The 13987-nt window shown below is 42.5% G+C and overlaps 1 protein-coding gene across 1 annotated transcript in view; it reads right to left on the reverse strand.

The window, feature by feature from the left end:
* Positions 1-8094: 8094 nt before the first annotated feature.
* CDH12 (cadherin 12) overlaps positions 8095-13987 on the reverse strand; it is a 432344-nt gene continuing 426451 nt past the window's right edge. The window contains exons 12-13 of the mRNA XM_035126166.3: positions 12959-13210; positions 8095-9340 (exon numbers count right to left, since the gene is read on the reverse strand). Coding sequence (XP_034982057.3) covers positions 8841-9340; positions 12959-13210 — 752 coding nt within the window. The 3' untranslated portion in view covers positions 8095-8840. The remainder of the gene's footprint in view (positions 9341-12958; positions 13211-13987) is intronic.

The following is a 13987-nucleotide window of genomic DNA, read 5'->3' on the forward strand; positions in this document are numbered from 1 at the left end:
TGACACTCAAGGAGAAATGGAATTCTATTCTTGTGGAGCAGACTAGATAACAATAACTAGATAACAAGATAACAATAACTAGATAACAATAGCTATCTACCCTCATCATCCTTTGTGGCTCAAAGGAGTTGACTCAGTGTGTAGGTTTCCTTAACTATACAAGCTAGCTATGCAGGCGGGGGGGGGGAGCTTTAAAGGTGGGAATCATAGTGCCTACTATGCACATTTGATGTTGCAAGAAAATATTCTTTGCTTTGCTTTTTAAAAAAATAAATAAAATAAAAGTAATACATGACCCAATAAGTCACACTACTATTTTTGATGAGAACATTAATTCTGTATGAGGTTATGCCAGAAGCCTGGGCCTGTCATCTCCATTTGGACACAATATAAAGGTGATTTTTCTCAGAGGTTGTTTTCAGAACATGCTGAATATTTCTTATCAAAAGATAGATAAAAATATATCAGTTGGAGTCCAAAAGACAAAGGAAACAAGCGCTACCACTGTGGTTTGGCTTCAGGCTCTTATCACTGTCATTGTTGAAACAAACAGATATAGAAAGATGTAAGAATATATCTGTATGAACTAGAGCTGTGCTAAATGTTCATCCATTTTGATCTTCAGAGCAAAACAAGTGCTTTTGTGTTAGGGTTGATTCAGCTGGAGAAGAGGAATAAGAAAAGTACACTGCATGTCCCACTAATTATTAGTGATGGGTGACCCCCTACCTTATGGTTGATTATTAGGCTTAATTGTTAACTGCATCAATGGCTGCAATTTGTCTTGGTCTAAAGTAGGTGTCTGGTTTGATATACGGTATCTGAAAGTGGGTAACTGCTTCAGGTTATGACTGTCATATTGAATTGCTACCTGGAGAATGTGCAATCATATAATATAGATATTATCTATCAGTACATAAGGCATACACTGTATTACTGCTCTTTAAATGAGGGCTGCTCGTGACCTGTAGAATGAAGGATGCTTTCATAAAATCCAGGTGTGCTTAAAGGATAAGTTGGCCAACTAGTTGAAAATTACATAGTTATTACATGGCCCCCCAACCCTCTTCTATGTTTGGGTCCATATGAAAGGATGTTGACACCTAAGATGACAATGTCTTGTTACTACCATTTCTTTCCCACTTTATAAACTTTTCCTCCTTCCCCCTTCTAGCTATTTGTGTCCAATTCTACCCATTCTCTACTTCTGCATTGCCTCTTAGTAAATAAATTTGGTTTGGTGTGTGGAGATAATAGGGTGTTTTCATTATAACTGATGAAAGTTCAACAAACATGATACATTTTCCAATCTGCAATGTGTGAGCCCATATCTCTGGCAAAGCCATAGATCAGGGCTGGTTATGTATTATTCTTTAATATATAGCATTATATATATATAGCACTTACAAACATTACCCCGGCCAATTTGCTTAGAACTTTCTTTGTCAGCAACTTTCCTACTTGGCACCTTTAGAATGGAATTGCCTGGGTCACTTCTGGAATAAGTTTGATTAATCTCTGTAGCAGGAACATAACACATCTCCACAGTCAAATTAATAACCACAGTCTGAAGGTTAGCTTGTAAATGGGTTCAGGACTTCTGCTCTGCAGCTATAGATCTTGAAGCCCCTATGATGTTCATTCTCAACCTCTCATCTTTGGAAAGGCTATTTATTTCTACCGGAGATGAATGAATCTTGCTTTTATTATCAAGAATAATTGAGTACTCCATTCTTCATTTTTCTTCAGTTTAAACACTTGGTCCTGGGCTGTTAGTTAAACAAACATCCGATTATCTCCATCCGGGGTGTAAAGAGCCAAGGCAGTAAATTGAATAATGATTTGCTTGAACGTAAAGCAGAACAGAATACAAATATCCTCCGAAGATGTATGCATCCCTTTCTGCACATATTTTATCACTTGGTCCTTCATGTGTCTGAATTTCTTGTTAAATATAAATTATTTGGAGGTAATTAGATAGCAGATCTGAAACAGAACGGTGGCTAGTGGTGATTTGTTATAAATTCTATATTTTGTTCACTCACAATGGTAAACAATGCCATACATCACTTTGGACAAGTGGGATCCAGCCTTGCTCTTGCAACCTGATCCTTCGTCTAGATAGTCACTGCATTCCCCTCCTCCCAACGAGTCTTTGCTTAGGAAGGCTGTTTTCCCCTACTAAGGATGGTGGATAGTTGAGCAATAATCAAACATGAATGTGAGCTCTGCAGAAGTTTTGGTCATTTACCTACCAAGTGAGCTGTTTGGTTTCCATCTTTATAGATACCAATGTTGTTTTGGAAAAGTCAGATGACATTAGCAACACTTGGGACAATTTGAACCATGTTTTCTTATAATGACTTTACTCTGCTGTTGTCGTTTTGGAGTTAACCCATAGCTGTCAACCCCCGGATTTGAAGATAAGGAATCCTATGGGGCTGTCAACTCCCAGATATGAAAGTAAGGGCACTGAATAAGGGAATTTCCCGCAAAAAAGGGAAAGTTGACAGCACTGAAGATCAGGTGTGCTGAAATGGTTTCCATTGAACATGCCAAATTCTAAGCCTCTGTGGGAATACCCACTGGAGGCATCTTCTCAGGCAATGAAGGGTGTGGGAAATTCATGCCCACTCAAGTCTGGGAGTAGCAGACTCTGAGAAGTTCAGAGGATCATTATTGTAATATTTAGCTGCTTATGTATAGCTATTCCCATTCAGCATTCCTTACTTTACCCCATGTCCCTGACACAATTATGTAGTAGAAAGCTATCCTGGATTTGAAACATAATAAATACAATTCCCCTGGGGGAGTGGAGATGGCTACTTGATGATGGGCAATAAATGACAGCAGTATGGCAAATAAGAACAGGATAATTGAAAACAGTAATGTTATTTTCACACATTGCCTCACTGGGCCAAGGTCATGTAAATTTAACAAAATGCAGAACTCAAAAGGACTGAGCTTGAGTAACAATAGCATGATCAAAAGATGAACACTGAAATACTTGCCACCAACTAGTTCAGGAGTGCCCAAACTTTTTTCAAAGAGGGGGGCCAGATTTGATGAAGTGAACATGCTTGAGGGCTGACCAAAGTTGAGCTTTATTTAGGATTGAAGTTGCTGAGATTTTTTTGATTTTTTTTTTTAGGATTTTACCCCAGGACATATACTGCCACGGGGGCAGGATTAAATCGACTGGCAGGCCGGATTAGGCCCCTAAAACAGACTTTGGACATGCCTGAACTAGTTGGTTGGGTGACACTGTCGGTGACAAATTGTTTTTATTTATTTTATTGCTTGTTTTCACTCAACGACGCACCCCATCAAGCTAAAGAGATCATTAAAAAAAAAACAGACTTCCATGTGTATCACTTACTGGGCTGATATCTATGGTTAACATTCAGTGATGGACCCAAGTGAATATGCCACATATCCACACTGCATTGCTATAAGGCGTGTATCCCAATTTGAATTCTCACCCAAATTCTTACACCACCAGCTGCACAGCACAACTAGCACCTTGCTTAGATCAGGGCAAGAGACTGAACAAATTTTCTTTTTATTGTGAAACGTTAGCACCCCACTGGTTAGCATAATTGCAGGTGTCCAGCACAGGACAAAGAAAAAGATAGATTTTTTTTGAAATGACTGTTTTCATAATGGGCATAGCACGACTGGCCTACATAAAATGGAAGTGAATTCATTGGCTCTACATGGTTTAGTGAACAGATAGAATTTGCAACTCCTGGACTAATACATGCCTCAAAACATAATTATCCTTTGGATTTTGCACTTTGCTGAATTTTACAATAGCGTTCTTGGCTCAACAAACATACCAAAAATGTATTAGGAAATTTTAAGATGAAATACATGGTAAAATGTGTACATGGAGATAAAATGAATGTTTAAGCCAAGGGTCAGCAAACTGTCCCTCAGACCTTGTGGGGGGCCGGACTATATTTTTTGGGGAAAAATATGAACGAATTCCTATGCCCCACAAATAACCCAGAGATGCATTTTAAATAAAAGGACACATTCTACTCATGTAATAACATGCTGATTCCTGGACCATCTGCGGGCCGGATTTAAAAGGCGATTGGGCTGCATCTGGCCCCTGGGCCTTAGTTTGGGGTCCCCTGGTTTAAGTGGGTATTGTTTGAGAAGCTACATAACTAAATGCATATGTAACTGGGATTTTTGTATGGATTTTTTTTTTTAAAGTTGCAGTTTGTTACGAAAACAGGACAGAATGATCTTACAAATGAACGCATGCAAAATTGATATGGAGCAAATGGTCTATATTCCCCTACCATAGACTACTAAGCCTTGAATTTGTCCTAGGAGAAAAGGTACACTGTGACATTTTGTTTCAGGTCTCATTTATACTAATTTTTTCTAAAAACAGCCTATGCCACAACCTCACCAAGTTAACCTCACCAAATTCCTGCAGAGCCTCTGCTTATTTAAATGAGTTTACTTTGGACCAGTATGCTTTTTGTCCCAAAGACTTACCTTTCTTAGGTTATCAGAAAACAGTAGAGCCGGAGGACTTTAAATGTTACTCTTGAGAATTATTTTAACAATAACAACTATAATAAAAGCCACAGTGTCCTGCATATTGAAACCAATGATTTCCTTCCACACAAAATTGCTGTTATTGCTTCAGGAGAAGTTGAAGAGGGGAAGGCACATATAACCAACATATAACACAACAGGGTAGGGAAATTACTTTGGTACACTGCTGTTGTGAATTAGCTTATGAAAACACAAAGCCCTAAGGACCAAGCTAATGGGACATAAAATTCCTCATCTGTGGAAATTATTCTTTTTTATTGGTCCTGTTATTGCTATTAATAATAAGCTTTCACTTCTTTGAGGCCCTTTTTGCATTCATCTCTCCCATCGTACGCTGATTTCGGAGCAAATAAATTTTCTCTCTTCCTTGAATAAGTGTGTTGTGAAACAGAGCTTGAGAAGCATGTTAGGGCCATAGAGTCAGCACATTAATTTCAAAGCAGCAACCTTGCTCAGCGAAGGTCAGCTCTTTAGAATGTCAAAGCAACCATTTAAGGGCACTTTGGACTCTTCCACAATGATTCATGTTCCAAAGAATTTTTTTTAAGTGCATGCACACTCCCCATCGACGCTGCCCTCTCAACCAGTTTGGAAGGGTTCATCGTTATGGCAGCAGGCAGGCAGGCAGGCTTTGAAGTGTGGAAGACCCAAACTACTTTCAAGTACAGTGGTGCCTCGACTTACGAATTTAATCCGTTCCGAAGGCACCTTCATAGGTCGAAAAATTAGTAAGTCGAAAAGTGCCATTGGAAACACAATTTCCCATAGGAATGCATTGGAAACGGGAAAAAAATCGTAAGTCGAATCAACCCCATCTAAAAATTCGTAAGCCGGAAAAAACCTATCTAAAACCGCCGCGGTTTCCGTTCGGATGTCGAGAAATTCGTAAGCGTGCGGCCATTTGCCCCATTCGTAAGTCGAAAAATTCGGTTGTCGAGTCGTTCGTAAGTCGAGGTACCACTGTAGTCATATATGTTGTGGCAGGTAAGTGGCAAATTGCTAGGAATAAAACACTGCATGGTATCAGAAGAGATTTACTTCCTGAGGCACCAGACTAAGCAAGGGAATAACAACCAATGTGCTGCCATCATCATAATGCAGGTACTACAACGCAACAGTTCCCACTGCCTTCTGTAAGCTGTAGTCAGCTGACTCAGCAACAGCCAATTATCTACTTCACCATCAAAGTGGAGTGACAGGGTCCCTCCCTAGGATGTGTGTGACATTTTCTCTACCCCAGTCTTTGTTAGGCATCTATGCTCTTTGTCTTTCCTCCTCCTCCTCTTCCTCCTCTTCTTTTTTACTATCACTCTTTCTCCTGTATTCATCCCAAATAATAAAATCTGCCCTTGCAGAACCATCGCTGCAGCCATCTTTCAGAAATTTGGCAGGTTTCATTGCATTGGGAGGGGTGACCATGCCTGCAAATTATAAGTAATTCTGTCCGAAAATCAAAAAAGTTAGACTTTTCTTTCATTTTGTGTTTTTTTAATCAGATGTTTAAAGTGCCTTCCACGAACACTGCTGGATGCATCCACCTATGGTTTGGCAGGCTTAATCCACTTTGGAAGGGCTGTCATGTCTGCAGATTTCATCTACTTTGGCCAAAAGGGTGGTAAGTTCTATCCATTTTCATATTACCCATTATAGTGACTGGGGAGAAAACAGATCTAAATTGGTCCTGAATAATGAGTCAAATCGGTCCTGAATAATGAGTCAAATTAGGAACAGAGCAGCTCCAAAACACACCAGTCTGCTTCCAAAATCTATATATCAAAGTCTAATATTGTGACTGTTGAACACTCCTAAATGACTCTGACTCTCTCTCTCTCTCTCTCTCTCTCACTCACACACACACACACACACACACACTTCACTCTTGCATTGCATAGCTCTCTAAAGACTTTTGAAACAGGAAAATATAGGACATATATTTCATTTGATTCATCCATACAATTCAGTTAATTGGGAGAAATGAAAACCCAACTGTGCAGACTCTTTAGACTTCTGCACCTTTTTCTCTTCCTCTCACCATCCCCTCTAGGCCTGCATCTATCCCTGCTTTTACAATACTCAAACAAGTGACACAGGGGCACCCCAGTCTGATGTAATCTTACTTTTAAATAGTATTTGTTCATGACTAGCTGCACCAGAATGTGGAGGAGAGTGCACATCTGAATACACATCATATTGAAAGCAATGCAATGCAATGCAAATAAACTATGGGCTTATCCACACGTACCTTTCCTCTACTCTTTCCAGGCATGTGTCTGAGCACCTATTATGATTATTTTATTTGCTGGAGATCTTCCCCTGTGAAAACCTGTTCTTTAAAGCTCAGTCGGAGACAACATCAATCCATGGAAAACCTGAATTGACATTTGCTCCAATTTGGCTTTTAAAAGCGGGGAAAGCTCTGGACGAAAAAGCAGAAAATGTGCTTGGACACAGAGTATTAAACTGCAGGCCTCTGCCTGGAAAGAGAAGGGCAAAGGGTTAAGTGTGGAAAAGACCTATACCTATATTCTGGTGTGTACATGACAAGGTGTGCATAAGCTTGTTTACACATGCAGATCTACTTAGATAGATGGGGCATTGGTGTTTAAAAGCATGCCAAATGGTCAGGACCATCTTAAGCATATCTGACGCCCTGGCGCCGTGGTGCTAAGATTCCTCTGGCACCTCCCCCGCCCCGTTTCCCAACGCGGCTGTCTGGCGGGCGTGGCACACACACACACCCGGCGGCCCAGCACCCTGCGCCACCCAGCCTTGCCCTAGGGCCGGCCCTGCAAATGGTGAGTTTCTGATGGTGAAATGCCACCTGAAATATCCCACACCATCCCTTGTGGATTAATGCAGTAGACTACAGCACATGTGGCAGGCTCTATTGGGGACATAGAATGAATTAGTATACAAAAGGATTCTGTATAGCTAGTGGATTATGTAAAGGCTTTACTTTATCTGCAGAACAGAGTTGCCAAGTTTTAATTTGGCAATTTATAGGCAATCCAGCCATTCATTGCACCAGTGGGGTAGAATGAGGGCAAGACTGGTTATAACCAGTGGGCAAGCATCTCATGAAGAACTGTTTCCCAATTCTCTGTCTAATAATTAAGATTATTATACAGCAAATTGGGAAAGAAGTCTCCATGGTTTTTGAAGTCTCTTATTATCCATACACAACCATTTCAATTTTACAAATGCATTTTTCTCAAATGGAAAGTAGTCAGATATACTCTGTCCATAACAGGTTTAGTTACTTTCTTATGGACAGAGCTTTGGAAATACGGACAATCAATTAAAAAAACAAAACACCTCATGAGCAGTTGGCATCTCTGCTGCAGACAAGCAATGATATTATTTACATATACCACCTTAGCTATACACAGCAAAAGGGATACTCAAATAATCCCCTCCATCTGACTAAACCCTCCAAAAACACTAGTAGCCTTTCTCTGAATACGAAGAGCTTTCTGCAAGGGCTATATCATCCAAATAAGAAATGTATACTTCCATCACTTCTCTCTCTTTTTTTAATTCTTGAAAAAGTGTAACATTTTGAAGAACATTTTAAATATTCACTTAAAGACTGTGGGCTTTACAACTTGAATTGGAATAACAGCTTTTTAAAACTTTCCCGTGTGAAGTGTAGGCATAAGAAATATGTGATGTCCTGGCAGACAACTTGCTTCCTTGGTTAAAAAACAAAACCAAACAGAACACACAATCTCCACCGAATTGCAATCGCTGGACAGACATATTCCAGCCACTGTTCTACACTTTTTGTTTTAAAAGAACCAGAAGTCAGCGTGCGGCTATTGCTTCTTGACATAAAAGTTAATGTCCTCTTTATGTCAGTTTCCCTTAGCGCCATTTGCTGCAGTCATTTCCACTTTAAATAGTAAGAGTTTCAATAGGCACTTCAGTGGAATTAAGAAAAATCTACCACTCTTCCACCACCATGCCGGAAAGCTATCCTTCTTTCTGTGTTGTATCGGTAAATTGTAGCTAATAGGCCTGAGGTTGTCTCAGTGTGATTCCAAAGTAATAATAAAAAACAAAATCCACCAAGAAAAGAAACAGATTGCCAAGGATGCTCCTTCCCTTGACAAACAGGTAAACCAAGATTGACGGTATGATAAATATAGGAGCTCACTGGGACAGCTGCTGTCTCTTATAATCAAAGGAATCCTTTCCTATAAAGCTTGTTTATTTTAAAATTTGTTGTAGGTTTACATTTCTTCCCCCCTCCCTGCCCCCAGCTAAGTGACTTTATCCGGATTATAACTTTCTTCTTCTCCAAACATGTCTGCTAAGACTTTAAAACGTGGTCCCCAGTCACTCAAATAGTCATAATCCTGATCTACCTCAGTTGCAAGCGAATCTATAGAGCTAAGAGACTCAGCTACAGATCCATTTCCTTCATAAGCGTATGTCGCTAGTGAGTCATAAGGGGGTGCTGAGGGATCGACGTCATTTTCTCTCAGCCTTTGATTTATGAAATCTCTGATATTTGTGTTGTCCTCTGCGGGTGGTCTGGGGCGAGGTAAGCAGAGAGCATCTGGCTTTATATCCCTGCGTATTTTGTTATCCTCGATTGCTTTTGGATTCCTCAGGGCCCCGATGTCGAAAGCCTGAGTGTCCTCTTCGCCACCTCCTTCATCATCGTAATGGATGACGTTGTCTCGGATGTCTTCTTTAGAGGTCATGAGAGTGTCTTTTTTCTTCTGCCGCCTCAGCGCCACGTACAGCACCACGATGACTAAGACAAGAAGAGAATGGTAAATTAAGCGCGGAAGGAGTCCGGCTTTCTTCCAATAAAATACTGCATCACATTCTAATATCTAAGAACTGTCAGGGGTGACTCACAAATTACTTTTTGATCTCGGGTATAAACAGGACCTGAGTTTAAATGGCAAAATGCAGGCCTGGCATCGTCAACAGCAAATGGCGCACATGGATTTTCTGTTTTCCTGACGACCATGAAATGGGGGAAAGATCAGATTTATTTTTCTGTGTTTAACAAAAAGGAAACCTGAGCATTTATTTTTTAAAGAAGCCACTTATATATATAAAGCATCGTGATCCTTACATTCAATATTGATTACACTGTAATACAACCATAGCTGCAGTTTACAGATTTTGATTATTCTGTATTATATTTAACAAAATGTATATACTGTTGGATTGTAAAAAAACCCCACAAAAAACCACCTACAACCCACACACCTCTAAGTGCTTTGCAAAAATGATTATAACAGCTACACTTAACACACAAACATAGATGTACCCATTCACAGTTGATGGTGCCATGCTAACATTTTGCAACATAAATCTAATACCCGTGGTTAAGGTTCTCATTGCCATTTTCCCTGCCTTTAAACTCCTCAGTTTTTGCAGGGAATTGTCCATGCTAATGTGGTGTGTGAGCTTGATAACTATTATGTCTTATTCCCCTTTACCAGCCTTTAATTATATCTAGGAAATAGGTAACCTTAGATACAAAGGTCCTAAAAAACCTGCAATAATCATGTACCATGGGCAGGTAGGCATATTCTGGCTCCCCATTCAGAGCTTTTTGATTACTTTTATACTCATGCATATCAGGCTTTTGTTCAAGAAACCAATTTAAGCAGTTTCCTGTGTAAAGTGAGGGTTAATAAGATAGCCTTTAGACAGAGGTCTTACTAGATGCAAATTATCTTTGCTACAGATACTAGTAGAAATGTAGCATTGGAAGCAGCAAAGCAAAGGATTATTTAGATGGACAACTTTAAACACTGCATGAACTGGGTGTAATTACCAAATGAACCTAGCTGCCCCCCATCCAAGTCTTATTTTCAGGCCATTTCAGAATTCAAAAAGGTGCTGAACACATTATCTCTAGGCTCCATAACACCATGATCAGTCTAAGACATTCCAGCATAAGGCAAGCCAGAGATCCAGTGGTGCCTTGCAAGACGGATTTAATTTGTTCCGAGGGTCAATTCGTTTTATGAAAAATTTGTCTTGCGAGGCACAGTTTCCCATAGGAATGCGTTGAAACTTAATTAATGCGTTCCTATGGGCTCCGGGGGACTGGCGGTGGCAGCGGCGTTTGCTCACTTGGCTCAGGGAAGGCAGGAAGCAATAGCCCCGGAGCCTTGCCAGGCTGTTGCTGCCTGCCTTCCCCAAGCCAAGCGACCAAGCGGGTTTTTTTGTTGCGTGAGGCATTCGTCTTGTGAGGTACCACTGTACTATCATTTTTAAAAAAACAATTTAGAAAGTCACAGTTCAAGAGTCTCTGAGACAACCGGGCATGTCAATCCTAAGATAATATACTGCAGAGTATATATCACATACTCTATCATATACAGTGGTGCCTCGCTAGACGAATGCCCTGCTAGACGAAAATTTCACTTAACAAAAGGATTTTCTGATCGGAGGTTGCCTCGCTATACGACAAGGTTTTCTATGGCCACAGCTTCGTCGTGCGAAGCGTGGCCATAAAAACCTCTGATCAGAAAATCAGGGCATTCATCTAGCGAAAGGGGAACCAGCTGTAGCAAGGAAAGAAGGCAAAGGAAGATCAGCTGAGAGGCGCTGACAGCGCCTCTCAGCTGATCTTCCTTTGACTTCTTTCCTTGCTACAGCTGGTTCTCCTTTGTGTTCCGTTGGTCTCTGCCCCGGCAGAGCACAAAGAGGAACTAGCGGGTGAGAAGCGGAGGAGGGGGGGAAAGAGGAATGACACATCGGGGATTGTAGGGGGCTTCTCAAACCCCCTACGATCCCCGCTGTATGACAGGCGGGATGGGGGGGGAAGCGGAAGATCGGCGGGCGCTGCTTGGGGAAGGCGGCAACAGCCTGTGGAAGCTCCGGGGCTGTTGCCATCTCCCTGCCTGCTTCCCCAAGCTGAAGCGCCCAGGGGACGGAGCCGAATTGCGGCGTGGGGGGTGTTTGCCTCCCCCTCGCAGCGCCGCAATTCGGCTCCATCCCCTGGGCACTTCGGGCAGGCAGGCAGGGAGATGGCAACAGCCCGGGAAGCTGCGGGCTGTTGCCGTCTCCTTGGCTGCTTCCCCGAGCCGTAGCGCATCGGGGGACAGAGCTGAAGATCAGCGGGCGCTGTTTGCCAGGGTTGACAAGCCCCGCAAGCAGTGCCTGCCGATCTTTGTGTGACAGGCAGGGCGGGGGAAAGGCGGAGGAACGATCCTCCGCTTTCCCCCCACCCCCGCCTGCCGCACAACACAGATCCAAAGATCGGTGGGCGCTGTTTGCCAGGGTTGACAAGCTCCACAAGCAGCGCCCTCCGATCTTCGTGTGACAGGCGGTGGGGAAGGCAGGCAGGCAAGAGAGCAAGCACCTGCCTGCCCCGCCGCCAGTCCCCCAGGGCCCATAGGAACACATTGATTAAGTTTCAATGCATTCCTATGGGAAACCGGGACTCGCTAGATGAAAAATTCGTGGAACGAATTAATTTCGTCTAGCGAGGCACCACTGTATGCTATATTGCCTATAAATCCTCATCCTGGTGTCTTCTGAGTGCTGTATCTCCAAACATTGGTCATCTGAAGGGCACCGGGTTGGGGAAGGCCATACAAATGATTTTCATGTAATTATTGCCAACTTCTATTGCCAATGCTCATGTTGAAGTATACAGTTGTGCCTTGGTACTCAGACGTTTTGCCTTCTGAACAGCCAAACCCAGAAGTGTGTGTTCCGGTTTGAGAACATTTTTCGGAAGCCGAACGTCTGACACGGCTTCTGTGGTTCCCAATTGAGTGCAGGAAGCTCCTGCAGCCAATCGGAAGCTGTGCCTTGGTTTTCAAACCATTTTGGGAGTCGAACAGACTCCTGGAACGGATTAAGTTCGACAACCAAGGGTATGACTGTATACAACATTTAGTACATTGCCCCCTTTTATTCCAGAGTAGTTCCAAAACAGAATAACCTTAATTACACATCTGGGAATTTCTGGGAGATCCAGTGGAATCTGGAGAATCCATCAAACTGTCCTTTGAAAAAGACTGCTTACCTTATTTGGTGGGTGACATTGCGGCCGGGCTCTGGGCCCTGCGTGACCAAGCTGGGGGCTAGAGACTGTTGCACTCCATGCCATCGGTGCTGGGCAGGGCCCCACTCAAGGAGCAGGTTTCGCCAACCAATCAGCGCCAACGGGAGCGTGTCTATGGCGAATTTAAATTCTGGAGGGGAGGCCATCCTCTTGCACCATTCACCAGATCCGAGTTTCAGTACATGGTATCTAATGCTATAGGGCTGCGCTCATGAAAACTCCCATCTCTAAAAGCAGCTTACAGGAGCTGCCTTTTGGGAATTTCGTAACACAACTGAGGAATAGACTATGTAGTACCAGTGAAATTTCTTTCTGTAAAAGAATACTAACCTAGAAGTATAACAATGCACAACAGGATTGCAATCAAGGCCCCTGTGCTGAGTCCTACTGGAAGGAAGATTGCCTCGACGTTGCATGAGAGGATGGTGCCATCGGAGTCACATCTGCAAACCCGGATTGTCATTGTGTTTGTACTGCTTTGTATGGGGTAGCTGCTGTCTTCTATCACAACTGGAAGGAAATATAACTCTTGCTGCCGGCGGCTGTACCCACTTCTCCTGGCCACAATTCCAGCTGTGTTGTCTGGAGGGGGGGGGGACAAAAGAACACTACAGATAAGATTCTTGTTCTCTTCTTGGTGTCATGATTTGAAATAAATGTAGAACAATGAGAAACTTATGTCTGACATTGCAGCCCATGTCACTGAAAGCAAGAGTACCCCATTTCTCCCTCCCTTCCCCAGTAATGTAAACTAATGGAAATGGTGTGATGTTGTGTAATCATGTTGCAAGCTTCTTCACTGTCAATAAGGTGGAATGAGGGACGGGCAAAATTGCAATAAGGTGCCATCATATCATGCATTCCCTATTTCTAGCCATTGTGGGAGAGAGAGGAGGGAAGATCAACCTGCTGCTTCCAATGTCAATCTCGCATGCACCTTCACTCAGACATGGCCTATTTGAGGTTCCAGAATCAGATTACCCAAAGCATCACATTCAAATGAGATACCAGGTAATGCAACCCTCTCTTCTCTTCCCTGGGCAACTGGTAATTATTGTGACTCTTCTCCTATAAATCTGGCTCAGTTTGACAGCAGGCTTGTCATAGCACACACAAAAAGATGTAAAAAGAAAACCAAAACACCACCACTCTAGGGGTAGCTATCTTTGCCACATCTCTTGTTTTTCCTCAGGTCTGCCTGGATGCCCTTCAACAACTGTGACTGCCACTCAGTTCTTCAGTGGGAAGGGAAATGTGGCTTTCTTGCTTTCCCAATTTCCACTGGAGGCACCTTAGAAAGGCAGGAAGCCTTCCCTGATGCAGCACCTACTCAGAAGAGATGATTAAGAAAAGTCCCAC

This window comes from Zootoca vivipara, chromosome 8, assembly GCF_965207765.1.
Source record: "Zootoca vivipara chromosome 8, rZooViv2.hap1.1, whole genome shotgun sequence".
NCBI classification, from domain to species: Eukaryota; Metazoa; Chordata; class Lepidosauria; order Squamata; family Lacertidae; genus Zootoca; species Zootoca vivipara.